Source organism: Oenanthe melanoleuca, chromosome Z, assembly GCF_029582105.1.
Source record: "Oenanthe melanoleuca isolate GR-GAL-2019-014 chromosome Z, OMel1.0, whole genome shotgun sequence".
NCBI classification, from domain to species: domain Eukaryota; kingdom Metazoa; phylum Chordata; class Aves; order Passeriformes; family Muscicapidae; genus Oenanthe; species Oenanthe melanoleuca.
In genome coordinates, this window is record NC_079362.1 from 40,545,326 (window position 1) to 40,571,173 (window position 25,848).

General features: G+C 37.2%; 1 protein-coding gene across 2 annotated transcripts in view; it reads left to right on the plus strand.

The window, feature by feature from the left end:
* FRMD3 (FERM domain containing 3) overlaps positions 1-24,903 on the plus strand; it is a 120,896-nt gene extending 95,993 nt beyond the window's left edge. Inside the window, exons 8-14 of one of the 2 annotated variants that reach the window (XM_056514440.1) lie at positions 110-198; positions 2,409-2,472; positions 3,477-3,565; positions 6,746-6,820; positions 7,368-7,436; positions 10,541-10,662; positions 21,467-24,903. In XM_056514440.1, the coding sequence (XP_056370415.1) occupies positions 110-198; positions 2,409-2,472; positions 3,477-3,565; positions 6,746-6,820; positions 7,368-7,436; positions 10,541-10,662; positions 21,467-22,062 (1,104 nt within the window). In that variant the 3' untranslated portion in view covers positions 22,063-24,903. The remainder of the gene's footprint in view (positions 1-109; positions 199-2,408; positions 2,473-3,476; positions 3,566-6,745; positions 6,821-7,367; positions 7,437-10,540; positions 10,663-21,466) is intronic. The other variant, XM_056514441.1, reaches the window with a different exon arrangement.
* The last annotated feature ends 945 nt before the right edge of the window (positions 24,904-25,848 follow it).

A 25,848-nucleotide genomic window follows, 5' to 3' on the forward strand; every position in this document is an offset into this window, starting at 1 on the left:
AAGAGGAAAACAAAATAAAGATAATCTAGACTGGAATAACAATTTATGCTATCAGTAAGAAATACCTCATTGGATGAGGGGAAATTTATGTTTCTTTTTCTCTTTCAAGGACTCATTTGGGACAACTACCTTTTTAGGATTCACAGCTGTAGGATTTGTAGTTTTCCAGGGGAATAAAAGAATTCATTTATTAAAATGGTAAGCATACGACTTAAGAATATTTTAATAAATAAGCATATTTTCTCTTGTGTCTTCTTTTCCTACCATTTTCACCTGCATTTATTGTCTTTAAGGAGAGCCATGTGAATATTACATCTCCTGCCCCATCATGTTTCTGTTTTAAAGGATTTTAGATAACAACAACTACAACAATAATAGCAAGAACAACAACAATTCAATCTCATTCAGCTCCCAGTGAAAATTATTCTCAAGGTTCATTAGTCAACATAATTTAGAAATGCTAAAAGTGAGTAAGTTGATTTTTCAGCTATGCTGTAAATCACCACTGAGGTTTATTGGCAGAGAGGTCTGGAATACTTCCAAAAGTCCACCTTAATCTTTACTGACTCTTGCAAATATTGCAACCTCCTCACTTAATTAGCCTTAATTCAAAAACTATAAAAGAACTAATTTGGTAAGCAGAGGAGGGGGAGGTGAGAATGCCTTCAAATTTTTTTTAGTCTTTTTTTTTTAAGAAATGGGCACTTACTCAATTGTCTTTGGTTTGTCTGGTTTTATTTGAACTCCTAGACTTAATTTGTTAGTCCAGTCAGCCATGTTTGAGAAAGAGGTAAAACTGAGATGATGTTCAGAGCAGCTGGCCACACCCTCAGCAGTGTGGTGCAAAGTGACCAGTCATGCTCAGACAATCTCATTTTAGCCCTGCTGCTGCATGGGTGCCAGCAGCATTACTCAGGTGTGGCTGTTCCATCTCTGAGATCTCAGCCTGTCTTGTGGGATCAAGATGGGTGGAAGGTGAAAAAAAGGTGAAGCTGGACTCCTTGCAGTGTATCTGTATAAATTTCCCTGAGAGTTGAATAACCTGAAATCCTCAGAAGTTTGAAGTCAGTGCAGTCCTGTCTGCACAGCTGAGTTCCCTGTGGAGCTCTGGGGGCATGCCCATCAAAAGCCAACCCTTTGTGGCCCTGGATTTATGCTATAATTCCCCCAGGGTTAATTGCAGGTAGCTGTGGTCACAGTACTCCAGTGGTTTGTGGTTTTGGCACAAGGAAAATGTAACAGTAATGTCAGTCTAGGGCACGCTGAGGAGAGAGTAGCACTTGCCACTCCACAGTACTGTGAGAAATGGATCTCACAGCATTTAGCTTTTCATGTTGTTTGAGGATAATGTGTCCTCTTGGCGACCTAGGCATATTTATTAAATGCATTAGTATGAAAACCAGATGAAAAATAAAACAGTGATGGAGGAAAAGCCAATAAACTTTCTCAGTGTTACAGTAAAGGCTGAAAGTGCAGTCTGGTGAGTTATATCTGAACAATATGTACTACTACTTCTTCCATTTCAGAGGTCTAGAAGTAAGTGCTAGTAGCTGTAACTAATTTTAGCTGAAATTTGCACTGCACAATAAAAATCCCTAATTTGTATTTGAGATTTTCTTCTCAATGTAAAAGGATTCTCAATGATTTTTGGTTCATCTCATGTAAATGGAAAACTCTTGTCAAAAAGTTTCAAATATAGCATTGTCCTTCCTCCAAGATTGTTCCTGTTTCAACTCTGACATCCAAAAACCCTTAGGGAAATTTATGAAAAACAACAGTGTCTCCATTTTAAATATCCATTACAATTTAAACAGGGTCATGACAATGCCTTTTTAGGGTCCACTGTTATTTCATATGTAGATTGAGCACTCAACCTTGATTAAATTAAATTTTGATAAAGGCTTTGCAACTCAAAAAGCCCCTCTATAACAAGTGCTGTCAAACATTTTCTTTTTCTTCTTCTTGTGTTCTGTAATAAGTAGTCAGTTACTAAGACATGTGGTATGAAGCCTCAGGTAAATAAGAATAGAGAAAAGAATATTATCTTGCCCTCAGTTTAATTACAATAGACATTGTAGGATTTTAAGACATTAGAAGAATTACAAACAGTTCCTTAAATATAACATAAATAAAAGCTTCTCTCTACTTTTAATTTTCTCTTCAGTTTCCAGCAAAGTTAATTCTTTGAAGGCACATAAGGATGTAAAAGAAATACTTTGAACTTATATTCTCTAAAAGAATTAAACAATTTAACAATTTTATCCTAAAACTATCCTAACCTCTGTTGAAGTCTTTTGTCATTTGATAGACTGCTTGACTTTGGTAATCAGGGAAACTTACATGCTAGTTACTTTTTTTACTTTTAGGTCTATCCTTTTTTCCCCTTTAAATATTTTTTCTCTTTCTAGGTGTGATGTCTATAAACTGAAATTTGAAGGGAAGACATTTTATGTGTTTGGAGCTCAGAAAGAGGTTAGGTTTAATATTTTTACAGAACTTCTGTATTTGGTTAAGATTGTATAAGATATAACATATTTATTTAACTAAACAAACTTCAAAATAATCAAGAATTGTATTTAATATTGTAAACAAAATATAGAATATGAATGAATGTGAATAATTTTTGTAAACATGTCTAATTTGCTAAGGGTTGAGACATTTCTCAATAGTCACACCATGCTATATAGATTTTTCATGGTTTTTGATGCTTTTGGAATAAAGCTTTAATTTATTTTAAAGTGCTAAAGCTGTACTTGCCCACTCTGAAGTATAGAAGATGTCGGTATATGATTGTAAATTCAAGTAGGCATTGATACCCGTATCAATGTGATATTTTTTGGATGATTACAATCCCATCCTCAGATCTTGGTGAGCTGACAAGGTTAGAGTCTGTCTCCTGTAATTAGGAGTCTTATCACTGCGCTCTTGCCATTGAAATCCTAGAGAATTTTGTCTAAAGCATGTTACAGTCAGCTCTTTTCCTGGATCAGAGTGATATAGTCTAAGGTTAAGGTTTTGAATGGAGGTGAGGAAAGAAAATTAAGGAAAGAGATAGTGCCAGAGGTATCAGGACTGCTCATGGCTGCAAGGAGATTTTGATGGTAGGACATCAAATAGTAGGGTGGTAGTAAGTAGTGCAGCAACTGTGTGATGTAGAATATTGAACAGAGAGATTTTGGTTTTGACCAGTTATACAGTTGTTTTAAAAGCCACTTGTACATATGGTCTTCCATGCCCCTCCAAGCATTTCCTTTTGTCTCTGAAAAAATTGCCTAGGAAGTTTAAATATCAGCTATATATGGTTATGATATCAGCTTTGCATCAGCTATGTATGGGTGAACCACAGATTTACACTACACAGGAAAACTTAGTTTTCATTGTCTGGCTAAAGGTGATGCCATTAGGTACAGCTATTTCAGTTGCTGAGAATTCAGCATTTTCACTGCTTTCATTTGCTTTCTTTTCCTTGCACTTAGAAGAAGGCTGTGCTGTCATTCCATACCTCTACACCAGCAGCCTGCAAGCATCTTTGGAAGTGTGGGGTGGAGAACCAGGCTTTTTACAAGTATGTGCACCTGAAGTAATTGTCTATACTAAAAGTAAAAAAGAAAAAAAAGTGCATGTGAGTAGAAAATCGTGAAATGTTCCATTTAACTAGCAGAAGGCAAAATGCAAACAGAAAATATGCAAGATAATGGGGAATATTTTTTCACTTCAAGCCAGTATTAGAAAAATTGTTAAAAATTGAAATGAGACAGGAGGGTTTTGACTCCAACACAATGCTTTTGCTGCTCCGTAGTGAGATATTGGATGGACAGAGTATTGTGCTTGTGTCTGGGAACATAGCTGTTAATCTTAGCCCTGCTGTGGAATATCTTGAGAATGGAGGAAAAAATCTGCTTGATTCTCTGGGCTCTTCTGCCAGGAGGTAATTGCTCTTCCACTTGAAATTGGAGGCTTAGTAAGAGTTGATTAACTCTTGAATAAACAGTTCTCTTTAATGATTTAAGGAAGAAAATAAAAATTGATAAATTTTGAAAGATACCTGTGATCTTGTTATACATAAAAAGCCTGTAAAATGACAAAAAAGGTAATATCTTCCTCCCTGTTCCCTAGAAAGGGAACCTAATAATAATTCCTCATTAAAAACTCCTCTGCATTCTTTCTGCCCTCCATTGATGTTGTTAGATCTGTTAATTGAGGCATGTAGCTTTTATTCTTGATGCTTAGTGTTTCCTTACAGCCTCTAGCATATTTTATAAATATGACTGTTTCTGTTTTGGCACACAGCCACACCAGGAGGCTGCTGTAAGGCTAAATAAAAATGAAGTAGGAAAAAAGTGTCTTCTAACCTGGATGCTAATGACCTGCTTTAATTTGGAGAAGAGTCTCCCTTTAGTTTCAACAGTGATATAATAATATATAATCTATCCAACTGATATATTCAATTGAATAATTAAAAAACCACCCAAACCCCAGGAAGTAGGAGCTGGCACGATGCATTTGTTAATTCTCTATGTCAACATCTACTGTGCTTGAGACTATATCAAGCCTAAATATAGTCTATAAATAAAGACTAATTTGAAGTTTATCCAGAAGCATTTTCTGTTGGAAGTAGGCTTAAGTAGGAAAATACTGCATGGTGTTAAAGTAGTTTAATTTTATGTTACAAGAAATAAATAAGGAATATGAGATGATTTCCTCCTAAAGAAGAAAAATTTATTTTTTGAGTAGAAATCAGCTCAATGTAAAAATGTCTCAGGGAGACTCAAAGGAATATCATCTCTCTTCTCTTGTGAAATTGCTGAAATATTAACTATTTGTGTTTTGATCACAAATACATGGTTTAGGGGATTTGATCTTGACTAGATGCCAGATGCTTACCCAGCTTCTCTTTCACTCCCTCAACAGGTCAAGAGGAAAAAGTGTGATAAAGTAACTTACAGCTTAGTATAAAGACAGAAAGATTGCTTACCAGTTACTGTCACAGGCAAAACAGACTTGGAGAAGTTTATTTCCTGTTAACCTTTTCACTCATTTCTAATTGCTATCAGAGACAAAACTAAAACACCCTTCCAGGATCAACTTTATTCCTTTGTTTCTGACTCTCTCCTCCTTGCCCTGAGCAGCTCAGGGAGACGGGGAACTGCTCCTTCCTTCCTCTGCTCCAGCCTCCTTCATGATCTCCTCAAGCACGGGTCCTTCCCATGTGCTTGCAATCCCTCAGGATATACCTGCTGCATTTGTTCCTCTCCCTGGGCCACTGTGCCTGCCTGGAGCCAACTCACGTCTGAGCTCCAGGAGCTGCAGCTTCCTTCAGTGCAGGCTCTTCCATGGCCTGCAGTGAGGATATCTGCTCTGTTTGGCTGCACTGGGACAGCCTCCCTCCCCACAGTTTTCTCCATTGTCTCCAGGACAGAATCTGCACCTGGAGCTCCTCCTCCCCTTGTTCTTCTCTGACTTTGATATGTTCAATGCTGTTTCTCTCACTTACTTTTATACTTTCCAAATTACCTTATGAAGTGGAATTATTCCTTAACAATGATTGCTTAAAGTTATGCCCACCTGTTTCAATTTTGGTGGGTCTTTCAAAAGAACTTATTTAATAAAATGAAGATTGGAAATGTTACTCAATGAATAGGGACATGAACAATAGATTGAAAAATTGTAATGTTTAATATGATGAATGCAGAAGAATAAAAATAATCCCTCAGACATAAAATTGAAGCCAAAACTATCTATAAGTAAAGCCTTAAGATCATAGTTTCAAAACAGGAAATGCTTTCTCACATTTCAGAGAAATAGAGTTGTACAGTGGGGACTGTTTCTTAGCAGCATTAACATTTGTTTAAGTTCTGTATAATATCAACATGATGTTCTAATAAGATTAAAGCAGATGTAGTCAGATTGTGTAAATAATTCATGGCAATGACACTTTGCCTTGATTAAATTTGGTCCTCTCCTCTTCCTGGAAGGGTTTGAGACTTGGAATTTGAGGTAAGGTCATGATCACATGACATATTTTGAAAAAGAGAGCTTTAGTCTTGTCTTGATCCAGGTTCAGGGGTCACTGTTGCAATTATTCAAATAGATATTAACCATGGAAAGTTGTTTATTTAGAGTCTGGGAATGGGAGACTCATTACAAAATCAATTTACCATTTTTCAAGAGAACATGGCATGTGTGAGGTAGTCTTCCACATTATAAAAGACTGTGATAAAAAGTTGCTGTGTACTTGGTGATTACAGGGAAGCACTAGGCTATGATGTAGGCTACTAAGAAGTTGACTGAATTGAGATATTGGAAAAGCACCTACTTTGGGAGGCAACTTGTTGTCTTTATTATTGTCTTTATTATTTCTTTGTTTTCTCAGTGGAAAAGCAAAATTAGCCATATTTTCCCACAAACAAGGTGGTGTTAGGACACATATCCCAGAGGCTTTTTGGTATATCAGGTCTTTCCTTCATCCTGGGAATGAAAATTCATAGAGATGCAGCATGTGTCTGCATTTAATTCTCTTGCTTTCATGACAATTACTTGTTCCATGTTCAGTCATTCTATGCTGTCTGAATTATTTTATGCTTGCTTCATAGTCCATTTTGTATAAAGGCTTTAAAAAAGTTCAAAAGTTTATTTTTTGAATGATACTTTATTGCATAAAAATAACAAAGCTTCTAATTTGCCTTGTTCATTTTTGCTTATCATGTCCTTGAAAAGGTGACAGTCTCTGTTGTTTTCCTTCAAGGTATGCAAAGTCCAGTCAGATCAAGACGATGTCCAGCAGCAAGATATTTTTTAAAGGCAGCAGATTTCGATATAGGTGGGTGTTTGGTGTTTGTTATTCATGTTAAATCATTTCAGGAAGTAAGAAAATGTCAGTAATTACTCATGGCAAATTCAGGGCTTTTCCTGCTAGAGGGTCTCTTTGTGCCTACATGACACAAAATTTGAAAATCTTTCTGTTGCCTCTTCTAGTGTCACTTAAAAAAATAAGCAGTAGTTTTCACACAGATACTTCTGTCAAGAGTAGTTCCACCAGCAGGTAACTCTGCTTTCGGTGCACTTCTGTAAAAACAAGGACGTGTGTCCAGTGCAGAGATTTTTATGCCCCCTGGGTAGCTCTGAAACAGGTGTGATATAAAGAGGCAGTCCAGTTCCACTTGTGGTGTAGTACAAGTACTACTTCTTTGGTAGTTTTGTGGGCAAGTAGTCAGCGTAGTTTTATTCTGGGAGATTATGTATGCACTTTATTGAATTTTTTTTCCCTTTCCTTTAAATTTTTTTGTAATGCTACCTAATTGTTCACATTTAATTCTTGGCATGTATCTTAGTATTTACTTGAGTTTTCATTCCATCTTATAATGCAGTGGAAAAGTAGCCAAAGAGGTTGTGGAGGCAAGCTCTAAAATCCAGAGGGAACCTCCTGAAGTTCACAGGTATGTCTTGACATTCAAAGTTTAAGGACCAGGGAGGATAAGTGTTCTCCTTCCTTTACTATCAGGTGCAATGGCTGTCACCCTGAGCTTCCACAATTACGCATGCAAACCTTCGGAAATACATGTCTGACAATGCTACAAAACTCTGACTGGTGTCTCCTATAAAAGACAGCCTAATCTGTGCTGCTTTGAAGCTGAGTTTAACTAAACAGTCAGATTGATAACTTATATTATTTTTATGTTATGGCATAAGCTGCTATTATATGATCCTGACAGAAAAGTACATTCTAATTGCATTCCTAGATTTTGTTTGATTTTAAAAGTTCTTGGTTTTTATATGTTTATGGATATGTTTCAAAGTATATTTCATAGGTTTTCCATAACACAGTCAGATTAAAAAGCATGAAGTTCATTCAGTAAAGAGGAAAAAGTATTGGAGAATCTTTTTTTTCAGAGAAAAATTTGGCTTGTAAGAAATAAGCTGCTGGAGTTTGCTACCAAACTAATGCTTTCAGGTCCTTATCAGTCATTGTAGTGACAGTAAAAATTCCTAGGAACCTGATTATATATTATATATTCTTCAGAAAAGAAGAAGGTCATCAGGGAAAACTACTTGAAACCTTTTTTAATACCAGGTTAAATAATATCCTGGACATTCCACAGCCATAATCCTGTTTTTGTTGAGATTTCATGTTTAGGGGGGAAATATACTCTGTTTATTTTTAACTGAATATTGCTATTCCGTCTATATTTGAGATAGAAGTATATTGTCTTTACTAAAAGACAGGAATATATTTGCAGTAAATATTTATAATATGTTGCCCGGCCCTCCTATGTAATTGATATTTAGGCCATGCAGACATACTCTCAAACATATTTTTCCAGATTACACTTTAAAATGGGTAAGTGAAGGTCTAGAATGTATTAAATGATAACACAGAAGGCAGAATATAGATGCATCATTGAGGCAGTATAAAATATTTGGTCATACAAATGTACTTTAAATGAGAATAGTTGCTCTATTTAGAAAATAGCTTATTGCCTACTTTCCAAGAGATTTCTTTTTTCCAGGATAAGAAAAGATTTTCATACACTTATTCTTTATCTTGTATTTAGCTTTTCTTTGATTTCTGTATTTAGAAATATTTGAAACATATAGTTTAAACTTAGTGTACATAAAGAAAAAGATCAGAGAGCAAGTAAGTTTATAAAGCAACCTCATATGGATTTAACACTTGTAAATACCAATGCATATCTTTTATCATTAACCTTCTTACAAAGCTTTCATTTTTAATATTATGGAAGCTCCAAGTTCAGTTTTTTAGAAAGACTAAGGAATATAATGATTTCAGGTGCTTTTATAGCTCAAGCTGTGAAATAGGAGACACAGGTAGCTGATTCTTCTAAAAGCACAAGCAGGCAAAAAGTATAGAAAATTTCCAGCTCAAAGTAAGAGGCATGTTTTTAAAAAAATTACTCTGTGAAAAATTTAAATGATGACTTTTCAGAAGCAAAACATGCAGAAAAAATTTTCATTGAAGGTAAACATATATCTATATATCTATCTACAAAGTTTTTCCTCCCTGTGCCCTCACCCTCAAAGTAAATTCAGTTGTACCATGGTTGCATTAAAAAAGGATCATGCAGTTGAGAGGAGGGTGCTGCTCCATTTATCCATTTTTGTGTGGATATTACACTTAAGGCACTGTGTACTGAAAATCTGTTGGAGTGTGTGGTCATGCAGGATTAATGCAGTGGCAAGTTCTTCTGACAAATACAGAATGAATAATTTGATGTTTTGCTTCCAAGGCATGCCTGAAGGGGGTATCTTTGTAAATAAGTATGGAGCAGAAGCCTATGGATGCTCCCAGGCACAACTCATATTTCAGGAGCTGCTGCAGAACTTTTTACACAAGCACAAAGGTTCAGGGATTGCATAAAAAGCCTATGGATTTACCATTGGGTTGGAGAGGCTGTAATTGTAATAATCTGAGTGAAAAACTTCCGTGGATAGTGAAAATTTAAACTAAATAGTTATCAGAGGGTGTTCAGAGAATGCAAATGAGGACATAAATATCTTTGGACATGTGTTACAGCACAAGGAATTGTGTAAATTGAGCAAGAAAGCTTTTTTATTCCCACAGAATATTTACTGACAGATAGTGTGGATTAAGAGTTGGACACCTGTGTCCCAAGTTCACCTAAACCTTCAGCAACACACAGTTCCATCTTCTGACTTACAATAGGTTCTTTGTTCAGTTTGTTTTTGTGGAATTTTAAGTTGAGCCTTTTGTGCAGACTTGAAATGCATTTTGTGAAACTTCAGCACTGTATCCATATACTATTTGAAGTCAAGTAGAATACTCTTCCCTTTCATCTTTTGTCAAAGTAAATATTTTATAATATAATGGTTAAGATTTACTGCAGGACTCTTGCTTCAGGCCTGTATCATGTAAATCCTAGATAACATATTCAAAAGAGCTATTTTATATTCTCAGTAATATATCTTTTGGCTAATAAGCACCATGACTGAAGAAAATCAGGCAGCATTCCTAAAACTTTCCAGAGCATATTCAACACCTGATACCAGGAAAGCCTCTTAGACAAGAAAGAAAACCAGCCTGAGTGCTGGGATACACGGTGTGGAGGCAGCATCTGGGGTACATGGGCATGAGTGAGAGCACTCTGTAAACCACAGGGACACAGTTGTTCCTGCTTTAGTCTTTGATCCTCAGCTCTCAAACTGTGACAAATCCTTTATCCAGTTCTGGAAGTGATGGAACAACTTTTCCCTTCCTTGAATCCAAGTTCTAATGTTTGCTGTGCACTATGGAGAGGAGCAACACACTGAAATCCTGCCTGAGGATCTCCCTCCTAAAGGAGGTAAATCAGCACAAACGCTCTCTCACACCTTCAGATATTGAAATGTTTACATCTGTGGAGGGTGCAACATAACACAGCAGAAAGCAGCGTTCAACGTGTAGAGCTTTTTACAGCAGCTCAAGGCCTCAAAGTAATTTGTGCAAAATGATTCTGAGATGAGGTCTGCTGGGCTGCAGTTATTCCCAGCAAGCAAACTGACTGTGTTTTCCCCATTCTTTTAGAACCAGCATTACCCAGAGTCGCAGCTCTCCCTCCTTGAACAAGCAACTCATAATCAACATGGAACCCCTGCAGCCTCTCCTTCCTTCTCCCTGTGAGGAGGAAGAGGTTCCTTTAGATGAAGGTGAGTCACTTACCCAATTCCTTTCAATATTTATTACAAAGCATATGGAAAAAGGTGTGATTCTGGCTCAGGGATATGCAAAAAATCTAGTAATTTTCATTAGGAATCCATCATTAAACCTCTGTATGTCAAACCCAGAAATGACCATTATCTCAAGAAACTGTGCATGAGCTTTATGTGAGATACATTGTGAGGAAAGTTACTGCTATTTGATTTCCATTTCAAAAAATCTTTTAAATTGTCAGGCAAAAGGATCTTAGGAAATAGTCTCAAGATGGCACCTTTTTCTAATAGTGTCAGCAGTCACTCAGGAGTGAAAATGGGCAGTTTACTGCTGGATATCTTGTTTTTCTCAATTCCCTTTACTGTTACATTTCTTTCTTTATGCTTTAGTCTGCTAATTTAATTTCCTTGACAATAAAATAACATTTTTTGAAGATCAGCTATGAAAGATCTTCTGTTAATTTATCTTCCTTGACAAAAAGGGATGTCATTGGAAGATCAGCTTCAATTTCCTCTGTAGAACAATGTTTTCCATGCGCTTCTTTTTTTCTTGATATTTTAAAAATCACATTGAACACTTTTCTTTGTGAGATACGGTCACTACAAACAATGACATGAACACCATTGTCAGCTTAAATGTGCATAATTGCCTTTGTCCTAATAAAAATGAAGCCAACCAAACAAAATCTGACACTGGCTCTTGCTTGAGATGGGTGAGATAACTGTTTGAGAGGTTGGGAAATATGATCTTTGCTGTTGCTTTGTTTTGGTCAATGGGAAACAGAAAATAGCTGAGTATCTTCCTTTTCATGGGAGTATGTCCTAATTTTATTTTAAAGAAGTATGAACACGTTTTGCTCATTCTTGGGAGTTTGGACACTGAATGCAGCAAGCACAGGGTAAATTACGTTGTCTGTGTGCACACCTGATTATAATTAGTAGTAGCAGCTGTTAGTTTAAACAGTTACTTGTTTACCTCTGCTGTGAAATACACGTGCCTGAGAATTTGCCTTGTAGCAGCCAAGTTCCACCGCTGTGTTTCCTCTGGCAGCTGTCACCACTGCAGAGTACAGCAGCAGCTGGCTGCATACAGCCACACGTCCTTGTTTGCATCCTGTAACCACACTTACAACCCTAGGCAATGAAATCCATTTTTGGAACTGGTGACTTATTGCTGTATGCTCCCCAGACAGTTCTTGTTGAAAATGTTTGTGTTACATAAGTTTGCAAATTACATTTCCTTTCAGTCCGACAGATTGTTGTTACTATGATGAGCTAATACACGTATTTGCTGGTGGTATTTAACTACATACTTTATATGTTGTTAAATATCACCAGCTGCTAAGTTAACAGTCTTTTCCTGCAGAAAATTTGGCTATATTATCAAACTGCGGCTTGAACTGATCTCACAGCTCTCCAACAGTGGTGCTGGCTCTCTTCCCAACATCCACTTTTGTGGATTCCCACATTCTCCTTTGCCCCAGCGCTAATCATACCAGTGTGAACTGGTAGAAGGAGTTTAAAAAAATCAAAAAGGACCCAAAAACCCAGTACATAAAATAAATTCAAAACAACAGCAGCAAAACCAAACCAAACCCAATAACAACTGCAAGCTGAATTAGAACAAAAAACCAAAAAACCCCAAAGGCCTCTTAACTGTGCAGTGTCCTATTATTGCCTGACTCAAGCTTTGAGTGGCTTAGTAAGAGGGTCAAACAAGGTCCTGTATTGGGGTAAGGGCATGAGAAGGAGATGAGGAGAAGGGAGGCATCCAGCCCTGAGACTGACACAAGGAAACTGCTTTTGGTGTGCTGCAGACATGAAACAGCCTTAACATCTTTGTATATGTCTTGGCCTGGCCCAGTGAAGCATACTTTCATTTTTATTGTTCCAAGGGCAAAAGTCAATGTTATCAGATCAATAATTCATGCATGAAGTCTCAGCATAGAAGTATCAAGTGACCAAAAGAAGCTTTCATCACTTTGTCAAAACTACATTAATATCCTGTGACTGGAGAGGTAGGGTTTTGCCTTTTTAATAAAAAAAACTAGGCTACTCAAATAAGCTGAAGCTGTGATAGCACCTGTTGCTATAAAATCCAGAGACAATGGACTACCACCTGCAAAACAGTTGCCAAGTGATCACCACAGGCAGTAATCTGTCTCACCTAAATCAGATGGAAAAAGAAGGCAGCCACAATATCTAGAAGCACTTTAAGAAATACAATGCATTCAAGTTCTTGGGTGGAGCAAGAACTGAGCTATACTTAGTGCTGGTGAGGCTGCACCTCAAATCCTGTGTTCAGTTCTGGGCCCCTCACTGCAAAAAAGAGATTGGGGAAGAGACTGGAGAATGTCCAGAGAAGGGTGTGAGTGAAGGGTCTGGAGCACAAGTCCTGTTAGGACCATTTGAGGGATCTTGTTTAGTCTTGAGGAAGCTTGGGGTGACCTTATCACTCTCTACAACTCCCTGAAAGGAGTGTGCAGCCACAGGAGATTGGTATTATCTCCCAGGTAATAAATAACAGATAAGAGAAAGTGGCCTTACATTGGCACCTGAGAAGGTTTAGTTTGTATATAAAAAAAAATTCCTCACCAAAAGGATGGTCAGACATTGGAACAAACTGTCCAGGGACATGGTTGCATCAACCTCCTTGGAGTGTTCAGAAGGTGTGGGTGTGGTGCCTGGGGACATGGCTCAGTGGTGAGCCCAGCAGTGCTGGGTTAACAGACTTGGTCATCTTTCCAGCCTTAGTGATTCTGTGTACTGAATGAGCACACACCTGCTACCATCAGTCTAATTGTCTGTCTCTGTGAAGGTACTCAGCTGTGTAAGATTTCCTTGTAGAGGAGGGGCATGTGGAGCTTTTCTAGGTACAACTATTTTAATTTTTTTTAGATAGTCTTTTGCCGACAGTTAGTACAGACCGGCAGTTTCTGAGTCAGCTGCAAGATTTTGAGATTTCTCCCTTAGTTGTGAGTAGATAAAAGGATGGGGAGCGATTTGAAATTAACACAGTCATTTCTCTTTTGGGTAAGCATGGTCACATGAAAGACAAATGATAGATTTTACTTCTCAACATCAGTATGCAGGAACACACTGGCCTTTTTTCCCCTTGCAATAAGATTTGACGCCTTGGATATTTTTATGGTTCTGTGTGGCTCAGCTGTTATGCTGGCAAGTGCTAGCTGAGATGGATGCTGTGGAAGTTTGCAATGTATGTTATGAGGCATTTGGTGGAAATGTTTCAAATGTTGGAAATCTTTCACAACCTTGTCTGGCTGGCACTTGAGCCCTTGTATAGGCCTTCCTTTATGTATTGAATACATTGGTTGTTAGATTTTGGTGAGAATTCATGCTTTCCAGTTTTTGTAGCCATGTAAACAATCAAGTGTCAACCCCTTTTAGTTAGAATTCAATGATCATGTTTTGGTCGCTGCAACAATTATGAGAATAAAAATAAGAAAAGAAGACAGAATTCTACTTTTGAAGGGGTGATAAAATGGAGATAGGGAGTGAAGGGGTACTTCATCTTTCCTCACACCCACAAGAAAGTGCTTGCTGAAAAGGAAAGGAAGGGAGAAATCTTTGCTCCAACAGAGGAAGGTGTAAACTTTTCCTCTGCTGGATATTTGTGCTATACAGGCTGTGTGGGGAAGGTAGCCACAGTAAAGATGCTTTCCAAAAGCTTCATTGAAGCAGATGTCTTTTATGAGAGAAACATCTGAGCCTAAAATAGACATTTGCAGGACACCCTCCCCTACTCCTCTTTTTCCCACATATTTGCATGCATCACTGATTTTTTGGTACAAGGGGAACTAGGATGTCAGATAATGGAGACTCAGCACAACATGGGTGTTCTGGGAAGTGAGAGACTGGATCCCCATGAGTACACTCCTTCCAGTTTACCTCTTCTCTGTGGCTTTGGTGTACCAGGAAAGAGTTTCTTTCTCACTAGGATAGTGTGGTGTTATGCATGTTGTTGCCTTCCAATTCCCAGCTAGAGCAAGTTATCAGCAGCCAACATAGGTGCATCATGGTTTTTTTTTTTTTTTGGGAACCCGTGTGTCTCTGCTGGACAGGAACAGGGAAGTGCCTAGCCTTCTGAGACAACATTTCTTTCTGGTGGATAAGAATCTGTCCAGCAACTGTCCTCAAGTGGGAATTGGAACTCATATGTAAAGAGAGAATTTCCTTTTTCCAGACTTATAATTTTTCTGTTCTTGTTTTTGCATGAGTAGGTCAGTTTTCATTCTAGGCTAGAAATGAATGAGCTTTTATCTCAGTGGTTTGCTTTGTGACTAAGGTTTGTAAGCACAGCATAGGATTTATCCATTGTATCTATATGTTTCAGAAATAATTTTCAGTCAGTGATGGGGAGCTGACATTACTGCCATATTAAAGCTTTTTAGAAAAATAATGGGACTATGAATGCTGGCTTCTTTTTTAACAGCACTGTTTTTGTGCCTTAGATATTTTTATGCCTCTGTGTGTGGTTCAGCTGTTATGCCAGCAACTGCTAACTGAGATGGGTGCTGTGAAAGTTTGTATTGTACATTATGAGGCATTTGGAAATGTTTAAAAATAACCTCTGATTCTGTTCCCTGCTGGGATATTTTTGTTGGCCATGTTAGAAGCTTGTCATTTGATTCATTGAGAGTGACTTGTGTTGTCTCTTAAAACTCAGTGGGAACTTAATAAAAGGTCAAAGCTGGTATGGCTAGAGCTTTTACAAGATCTTGAGAAGAGGAATTAATAGTCAAAATGGTGAAATGTCTTGTAAAAATCCAAACCAAGAGAAGCATTCATTTGCGGATGGTTAACCACTGCAACAAGGAAGTATGCATTCGTTTGCTGCGGCATGGCTCCAAGATCACAGCCAGAAGGGCTGGTAAATCTGCATTTATTTTACTCGAACCCCTTTTTAAAACCCTCTTACCCTAGTTTATGCACAGTGTCTCTTGGAAAGGAATTGTACTTGTACAATTAAATTGTACTTATACATGTAAATGATATGTACAGCAGAGGATAAGGATGAATTACTGACAAGAGTGAAGTTTTAAATGGAGAATAAATGAGAAAAAATTTTTTTGTATGTTTTACAGAAAATTGTGGATTTATTTGTTAATTGGCATTGAATTAGGGACTGGAATTTTGCCTTTGCATTTTTCTGGGACTGAGGTGGGGGAAATACTTTGAAACTGTAGTAATTTATGACAAAACTAAATAGAAGGTAGTAGATTTTGAATGTGAGCTGAATGCAGTAGCTGAGACAGCTCAGCTTTTTATTTCAATGAGTTTTGTACACAAGAGGAGTGCAACCCAAGCAACTAAAAGCATTCAGTATTGTCTTGGAGAGAAAAGTGGTGTTTTTTTCAGGAAATGCCTTTGCCAAAGTATTACCCCCCTGACAGTAAATATGTCCATTTCCTTAATGTTGTAAGATATTTTAAAATTTGTTTTTTATGCTTTCTGTAGTACCGTTTGCTTTTGATATTTGGGCACCTATAGGTTAAATTATTTCATTTTGTACTAACCTATATTAAGTCTTTGCACTGAATCTTCATTTCAGAAATTCATTATAGTCAAAGAATTAACTGAAAATGTTCTGGCAAAGATTAGAATATTGTTTCTCTTTTGATATTGGAAAATTAGAAAGCAGTGAGTGCAGTAGATACAGGAGAAACTGCTTCTTGTAGTGATTTGTCTCGGAGTAGCAGCAGCTCCTGGTTGTCTTTGCTTTTTGAATTGCCATTCAGGGGAAACAGTAGAATCTAGGAGAATGCACCTAAGTTCCTTGATTCAAAAATGGTAGCAAAATTGGAAAAGCATTATTATTGACGTGTTTTGTTTTCTTGCATCTCAGAGGTTTAATACTGGCTCCAAAAAGATGTAAGACAGCTTGTTGATTTAATATAATGACACCAATCATAAGAGGTTTGTATGTTGGGACTACATTTGTTCTTAAACATCTTGATTTTGTCGTACTATTTATGAACATGTCATTCTTTTTGAAGTACACATGCAAAAAAAAATTAAATATATAGATCAGTATATAAAGTATGTATACCAGCACCAAAGCACAGGAGGTAGCTGGTGCAAGACTCCTAGCAGGGGACATGACTGCTCAGGAGAACCCCTTTGTGACCCTTTCAGAGCAGCACTGACTTGTGCCAGGAGGGGGTCACCCATGCTGAGTGGGAATGCTGGAATGTCCCACTTGCCCTTTTGCTTGGGTGCTAAGCTTTCACATCAGTGCTCTGCTCTTTTCAGCCTCACTCTTCTTGGTGTGGTGCTGGACACTGAGTCGCTGCAGTCCCATCACCAGGTCCTTCTTGCTCTGAACTGCTGACAGATGCGTCTTGCCTTCCCATTCCTGCTCCCAGGGTACACATCTGTCCCTCCCTGATGCTTCCATCAGTCCTGTTGCTGCTTAATCCTGTTTCTGGAAAGGGGATCAACAGCTCTGGCCAAAGGGAGGTTGAAGACAGGCATCCCTGAATGCCCGCCATGCAGTATGCTCTGCTCTGCTTCTGCCTCTGTGCTTTTTGTGGGGTGTGAAAAGCAGAGCAGTGGCCTTCAGTGGCTGTCCTGGCCATGACATTGAACACCAGTGCAGCTGGGAGGTGAGCTGTGATGCCACAAATATGCAACTCATATGAACTGGCAGCTGGACAGGGCTTTGCTCCCTTCCAGAAGTTCCCATTGGACTAAAGCAAGCAGTAATGGCCAGCAGGAAGGCCGGGTCACTGCCTAAAAAGGAGTAACCATAAACTGTCATTGATTAACTCTCCTTGCAAAGCTGCAACAGGTGTCTTTTATGGGCATGGGATGGGGGTATGACACAAATCTGTGACCTCCTGTCTCTGAGGGTAGGAGGTCTGGCTGTGGTGCAAATCTTGCTTGATATAGATCCTGTGTAGGGAAATATTTAAGTTCAATGCAATTCCAGACTCTGTCTCATTTTTCTATGTTTTCTTTGTGACATTCAGGCACTTTGTTCATGTGAGAAAATAACTTTCTCCTTCCCTTTGGAAGGTCATTCTATTCATAGTACAAATTAATTTTGTCCATTTGGAAAATAAGCAAAGGATACATGATATTTCTAGAGGAAGAAGTAAAAAGGACAGGAAGGATTCCTTCTAATTGCAGCCTGACTGGCCTCTATTGTTTACATGTGTGTATGAAATGTTCCTAGCACTGTTCTCTCTGGACCATATATAATTTTCCATTTCTCTCTTTAAAATGAGGGTATATTCATACTTGCTCCTTTCTGCAATGTAAAAGGCTGTTACAGGTGTGTAATTGTGTTTCTGGTAAGAAAAGCCATGTGCAGGATATCTGGCCAACAGACAACGTGTGAACTAAATTTTTTAATAAGCAGATGGTACATTTTTCAGGGGTGCTGTACTCCCAGCAACTGCAGCTTCTTAAGAATGGAGGAGCTAGAGCTGCCCTTCATTTTGTTAATCCTCAGCTGCTGGTTTTGGCCCCTGTAGAAATACTAGCAGCTGACAACATTTATGGCACCTCTTTCATGTTCATGTTCACAGCAAATGACTGCATTAGTAATCTCATGTCTTATTCAGGTTCACATTCCTGATTTGAGGGAATCACAGTATTTGGTGGAAGAGGAATACTGAGTGTCACCAATGAGATCTCTGGCTTTGTAAAATTTGTTAGTTGCCAGAAAATTGTAGCAAACTTTTGCTGTGGAAATATAAAAAATAAATCTGAGTTTGTTTACCTGATATTCCAGTAATTTGTATTAGAAGTTTCTGATTTATGGAATGTAAATTGCCAGTAAGAATATAAAGAATGGAAAGAAGAAGTTCTTCTCAAATGTAATTTAATTTTCAACTCACAGTCCTTTAAATCTGAACACTACATAAATTTTAATTATTGTTAAAGAGGTAGTAGACTTTTCAAAATTGTGCCAACCGGTTATATAAAATTTGTTATAAAAGTAGTATCAAAATACTTGCTATGTATGAATAGAAGCAAAAGATTGGCAGTAGAGTCATAGAATGATTAAAGAGTATTGGGAGTTGGGCTTGCTTTAACTTTCATATTCTATTTTATTCCATTGGAATATTTGGAGGATTTTTTTTTCTTTTAACTTGATTTTATCACTTCAGTGAACTGACTCTCTTGAAGGCTATTTGAAAAGCAAAAAAAACAAAAAGCTTTCTTCTCTCTTAAATTTGTGTTACTGGAATATTTATTGTACTGTGGAACTTTGGTACTTTAATGTGATATTCTTTGGCCTACATAAGCTTTGTAAATTATATTTGACATAATAATTTTACAGTTATGTCTTTCAAAACCATCAAAATATGAATGGCTCCACATACTGATGTATATATTGCAGCATAGCTGAAACTTTGCTGGCATCAGTCATGCTTACCCTGATTAATAGCTTATTCTTTCCTCAGTCCTTGACTTAAAAATGTTGTGGTGCTACAGAGAACATGAAGGAGCAAAAAAAACAACTTTATGAATTTAATTTTTTAAAATATCATATAAGCTTGCAGTAGCACTTAATGCTCATTCTAAACTTTCAAATATTTATTTACACTAGTATTTGACTGATATAAAATGCAATTACTTTGATTTAATAAGTTTAAATAACAAATAAAGGAGTTGAAAATTCTTAGCAGTTGAAATGAAATAGTGGAATGTAAATTTGATGTGTGCTTCAGAACTGCAACATATTGCAATTTTAATACAAACCCTTCAGGTACAAAAACACTGACATGAAAAGGTTCCTCTGCTGCCTTCTATCAACAGGTTAACCTCATAGTCAGAAGTTTGCCAGTTATTTCGGAAAAATAAAATTTTAATGAAAATTAATACATGTTGTTCATGTTTGCTATGCATTTTATGCAAGCTGAAATTTACTCTGGGGAGGACAAGTAGGCTCAAGAATCATAAATTGGGGTGACCTTTCTTTGTGGTGGCTACAGCTGTCCTCTGTAATGAGAAACATGGAGAAGATGTATTACTGGCCTTGCACCTAAGATGGCATAGAAAGGCCTATGGCCAGAATTCTCAAATTTGGGACAGTAAAATTGGGTGCTTTCAACCATTTTGAAATGTCTAAGTAACTTAAATTTTACTCATATTAAGAATAATTGAAAAGCATATTTGAGAATCAAATGGTAGTACTTGTGTGTCAAAAGAAATGTGTAGATTCTTTACAGAATTAAAGAATTTTGGCTTTTCAATTTAATGTCCCGTGGGTGTACTCTCAAGTAACTTGAGTTTTGATGACCCAGCATTACCTTCTGTTACTTAGGAGAAAGATCCTCCAAATCTATTCTCACTTCTTGGTGTTCACACACTGTTTTATCTCATTTTAGTTGGTTTGTGTCCTCCTCTTAATGGCTGTGGCAAGTGTGTTGCTTAATGTAAAGACTGGTGTAGACAATTAAGTTCCAGAACAAAACAAGTTTCATTGTGAAATGTGATGAATTTCTAAACTGGCTGTGGTAAGAGAGGATAGAGTAGTCGAGACAAGGAATTATTAGGTAGGAAGTAAAATCAAACATATGAAAATTAAAACTAATTAAATTACTAAACTAATAATTATTGATGACAATGTTTAAATTAATCTACTCACATTTGCTGCTGAAAGGAGCTCTCCTGCCCTCATTCTCCATCCCTGGTAATGTGCTGTCTCCACAGGAGCACATGACAAGAGCTCAGGAAGAAAAACCATCAGATCCTAACCCAGGCTACTTTGCTCAGTGATGAAATGAAAGGAAGCAGAAATTGTCTTTTTGGTCATTTGGCCAAAATGTGAAACATCACCTGGAACCGTGGCCAGTGAGGTCTAGAGAGCAAGGAAAACAAAAGAAATTACAGGGGAAGAGATCTGTCTGGGCCACTTTGAACACTTAAAAAGGGAAATTTCCTTGAGGAGGTGTCTTAACATCATTTTGTACAGCAGGCCTGTTGCCCAACTGTTCTCCTTTCCTCTCCTGCGACTGACAACTAACAGCAGTGACTGAAGCATTGATACAGCTGTAAACAGCTAGACTTCTTTGCAGACTTATTGCTGTTAGAGATAGACTGGAAAAAGGAGAGCAAATTTTGGGAGGAGAGAATTTGAGCAGAGAATAGTGTCATAAGAAAGTCTCTGTGAAGGGGAGAGGGAAATTTAGAGGAGAGAGAAAAAAGCTAAAGAACTAGATGAGCAGAAAAAAAAAAAGACATGGGAAGGAGCTTTTTTAACAGGTGAGGCAGACTGTTAGAAGGCTGTCCCAATGATATCTAATCCTCATATCATGTGTTAACTTTCCCCTCCTTTTTTCCATTTTTACTGATAACATGAATTTGTCATGATAATCTGGTGTCTTTTTAATGTCATGCTTTATTCTCAGCCTCAGCTGTTATCTTACTACACTCATTCATCTCAAAGCAATGAGAGTTGGCAGATTTTATTGTTGTTGCTACTATTATTATTAATATTATATACCAAAGAGCACCAATTCACACATGTAGTTTGCATTAATTTATACCAGAAGTCGTATAATAAGCTACTCTCTTTTCTAGTTTGCACTATATTATTATCCTTGGTGCTGTGTCAGACCCTCTTTAGCAGATCTGATGTACTACAGCATTGTAAAGATACTGTCCCCTTCAAAAACCTTTTCCAGTTTTTGATAATTGTGGTTTTAACATGCAAAATTATTGTACAATCTTCTTCCCATACATCTGTTAGATACTCTTGGAAGGCTGACTTTTGCTACCAGGCTGTCAGAAGTTTAGTATCACTGTTTTAATCTCATTTTTTCAGGTATCCAGCTGCCGAAGGAAGAGGAGATTTCAGTACCTGTGACTTCAAGCTCTCCAGTAAAGGATACTGGGAAGGATGTTGATCTTGCCATTGAACAGGAAGAGAAGATGAAAGAGGAACCCTTAACCATCTCAGAGCTGGTATACAATCCAAGTGCCAGCTTGCTGCCCACCCCTGTTGATGATGAGATTGACATGCTTTTTGATACCTGTCCAAGAGCAGAGAATGAGAAAGATGATACCGATTCGTTTGAGGACCTTGAAGCAGATGAAAACGCATTTTTAATTGCGGAGGAGGAAGAACTGAAAGAAGCTCGGAGAGCCCTGAGGTGGAGCTATGACTTTCTAATGGGCAACATAGAGGTGAATGCTTTTGTGAAGAGTTTCTCCAGACTTTTTCTTGTAGGTCTTGGATTATTGTTGTTTGTGTTCCCCCTTTTCCTTGTTCTCTTGGAGTCGGACCTTCAAATCTCTTTCCTTCACGAGATCCGTCAGACGCCGGAGTTTCAGCAGTTTCATATCGAATATTACTGCCCCCTTAGGCAGTGGATGGCTTGCAAAATAAACTTCATCCGTGATATACTGGGCAGCTTTTAAATTTTACATTGATATGATACAACTAAGGGCTATATTCAAAATCTCAGTTAGTGACAGTTTTCCATAATGCCCCTGGGCCCATCTGTTGGCAGCTGCCGTCATATCTTTATGTACAGTTTTTGTTACAGACTCTGCAGGTTCTTCAGTTCCCTTTACATACTTAAATTGCCATTTTAGTTACCAGCTTATTACAGTCACCTCTCAATAACCAAAAAGCAGCTTTATTTTAATTACATTTCAGACTTCCAGCTCATTTATTGCATTATATAAGACAGAGTCACAATAAGTTTTGCTGTCCTTAACCTTTCAATCCATGACACTATAACTGATGATATTGAAAGAAAACATTTTTGAATATACTCCTTAGTGCAACAATCTCTTCTAACCAATGCCTATACAAGCAATGTTTATGCTGGGTTTTTGGTTTTTGTTTGTTTATGTTTGTTTGTTTTTTTAAAATTTTTATGTGTTTAAGATATTTTGGTAAATTTTTAGTAAAAGACAACTTATGATGTTATTTAAATGTACATTAGTAAGAATAATGCAGAGGGGCATGTAGGGTGTTTTTAGTGTTTTACCAGTTATTTGTTTTTAAACTGGGGCCGGAGAATGAATGAATTTAATGTAGCTCTATACAAAGGGACTGTGTTTGGGAAACACAGAGAAAGTTCACTCAAGTTCAGTAGGGGCTGCCTGGGGGAGGTGAAATGACAGCAAGTATGCAAAAGAATTTCTGAAAGGCACAGTTCTAAAGTTTGGGGAAGTGAGCAGAACTGAAATGATCCTTCCTCTTATCTGTCAGGTTGTCTTCCACTTTATCAGTTCTGTAGAAAGTCTTTACAAGATAGTCCAAGTATGTTTAGAGAAAGATTGAGTCTTCAGTCTAAATGTAGATTATTGTACATAACAGGAGACAATAATAGTAAGTAGCAAAAAAAAAAAAAAAAGAAAAAAAAAAAAAAAGAAAAAAAAAAAAAAAGAAAAAAAAAGGACCCGAAAATAAATCAATAGGTGAGTGAGCTACTTTTAAAAACCATAAAGAAGATGAAAAGGTGAAAAAGGAATAATTTTTTCATACTTCTTTTAAAAAGCAAAGCATTAGGCTGTACAGTTGATATAAAAATAATCTACTGGCTCACAATTAAAGGCTTAAAGACTTTAAGAGATGCAACTTCATGCTTGATGCCCTTTATGACTAATCTCTAAGACATCATATTTTCTGTGCATACTAATATGCTTCCTTTCCCATATAGCACCATACTTACCCTCATTCCTTGTTATTATGAACCCAGTTACAAGATCTAATGCTATTTTGTGTAACATGGATTTGTATGTCTAAAGATATTCCAATATAGCTTAGAGAATATACTTGCGTAAAATCTTGTTAACTCTGAGAACATTTGAAAGCCCTCAAATATACCACAGAGGTTGTATTTAGGACAAGAAAGTTTTTATTCCTCCTCTCCCACAATCTTAGTGCAGCCTTGTTTCATTTTTAAATGAAGCAATTTTGACTTCAGACTCTTTCTCCTGCTTAGACCCTTATGAATTGGGGACATATTTGAGGCTATTTTATTAGATGTGCATTTAACACATTGTAACCACATGTCTAATTCCTACTAAATAAATTCCTTTAGTTTCAATATCAGGGAATCTCTTCTGCTTAGTTTTCTCTTGTAAGCCTTTGCCAGTGTCTAGTTTTAAAATGGCAATTTTCATAGAGGATTTTTCCTTCCCTTCTAATCTTCTCCAGTTTTTAAAAGACAGAACAGTTACGGGGCTTAGGAGTACCTTTCCTCAGCTGAAAACTTTTGGATTGCTATTTGTCTCCCTTCCAACAAAGACTAAATTAAACAATTGTGGTTTTGTCTTTGTCCTTGCTAATCTGTTTCCCAGAAGGATCACTTATGATTAGTAACTTATTGTCTATTCCTTCCTATGCTACTTGCAGCTATATGATCCTTTCCCACAAGATAATGATTCAGCCTAATAGAAATGGAGAGTGAGCAAATGTAGACATTTGGTCTCAACTGGAAATTACTCATTTGCATTGTTGCTAAATAAAGGGGTCAGAAAAGGTGTTTTCAGTGGTGAAGGCTGTGATAGCAGACACCCTGCTGGACTGTGAAGACATGGTTCCAAACAACCTCCTAGAAAATCTGATAATCACTTAAAAAAAAAAAAAATTGAGTATGATAGATTTTAATTACAGCACTCCAGAAGTAGGAGTATTGTAATGCTTGATTTAACTCTTAGAAATCAGAGTCAGAAAATAGCTCAGTTGCATGAGAATGCAATCTCAACAATTGTGCAGTGCAGTGAAGTTTTATATAGGGTTACATGCAATGTGTGTGCACAAGTGCTTGTGTTTACTAACCATGTGCATACATTCAGACCTGGCCTTTTAAAATTCTCCCTTTTCCTTCCTATATTCTCTGGTCTATCAAAGTAATTTAAGAGTATTGTAACTTAAAGGGCAGGACCATGTCACACACAGAAGGACGTGGCTGGGCACATTCAGAGAGGGTAGCAGCTTTTTACTAGTAAAGATGACAGACTTGGACTATGGAGTGTCTATAGGTACAGTATTGTGTATTTCTGTCTGTGCTTGGATTATATTGTAAAATGTTATGTACTTGAAATATATTTTGTGGTTTGTCTAACATTTATAAACACAACTCTGGGAAGAATTAAAAATGGTTTTATTTCATGGAGTGTAAGGGGAAAATATACCTGTAACTTGAGCCTTATCTTTGTACAGTGAATTTCACATTTCTATATGTCAACATCCTGATTGTTTTGTATGTTGATATGATGGCAGGAATCCCTAATAAAATTACACTGGAGAAAAACTTTCTGTAGTTATGACAGTTCTTATGGGGAAAGATTTTCTACCAATAATACTTTTTGTCACAAAGTACTTGGATTATAATATAGTACAATTTCTTATGACTCTTACAATGTTTTCAATATTATTTCCTTTATTCATCAGTTGGTGAGACACTAAAAAGTACTTTAAAATAGGATGTTATTAACACAGCTTCAGGCTCATTTACTGAGAGTCTGTTGGTTTGCCTGGTTACCACATAAGAGTGAGTCAAGGTCCTGAGATACAGTGGCTGCACACAAAGTAAAAACTGAGGGGCTAGTTTTACACTCAGGCCTTTGCAATGGACATACAGCTGCAACATTTCAGAGGCAGATCTGGCTAGGTGGTTATGTAGGAAAAGCTGAGCTGTCTTACACTGAGTTGGTTTGGAGCTCTGACAGAGCAAAAGTATTTGGTAAAAAATGTACAGTCAATTGCAATGAAGCAATTGATTATAATTCTGAGAAGCTAGGAGAAATAGAAGATACTTCTTGACTACATAAAACCTTTAGATGAAGATATTACTGTACTGTATAGAAAGTGCCAAAACCTAAATAGACTCTGGCAATTTGAAATGTAAAATCCAGGACAATGTAGTACAGGTAAACCTATTTATTCAGTTAAAAGGATGATGGTTGAAATACATTGTTTGGATTCTGAAGTCCCTGCTATAATTTATGAAACTAGCATTTGTAAAACAAATCACTTTTACTTTGGGTAGAAACTCGGCATTTGCCATAACTTCTTTCTGAATCATCACACAAATTTATCTAGAATTACAACTCAGTGAAATGCCATGCCAGAGATGCAGCATTTGAAGAAATCGGCTGCATTTTTTGGTCACTGTAGGTCCTTGACAACAGATGAATGGACCAAACTGGAGATCTCAAGCACCAGAAGGTAAGAAACTTCATCTG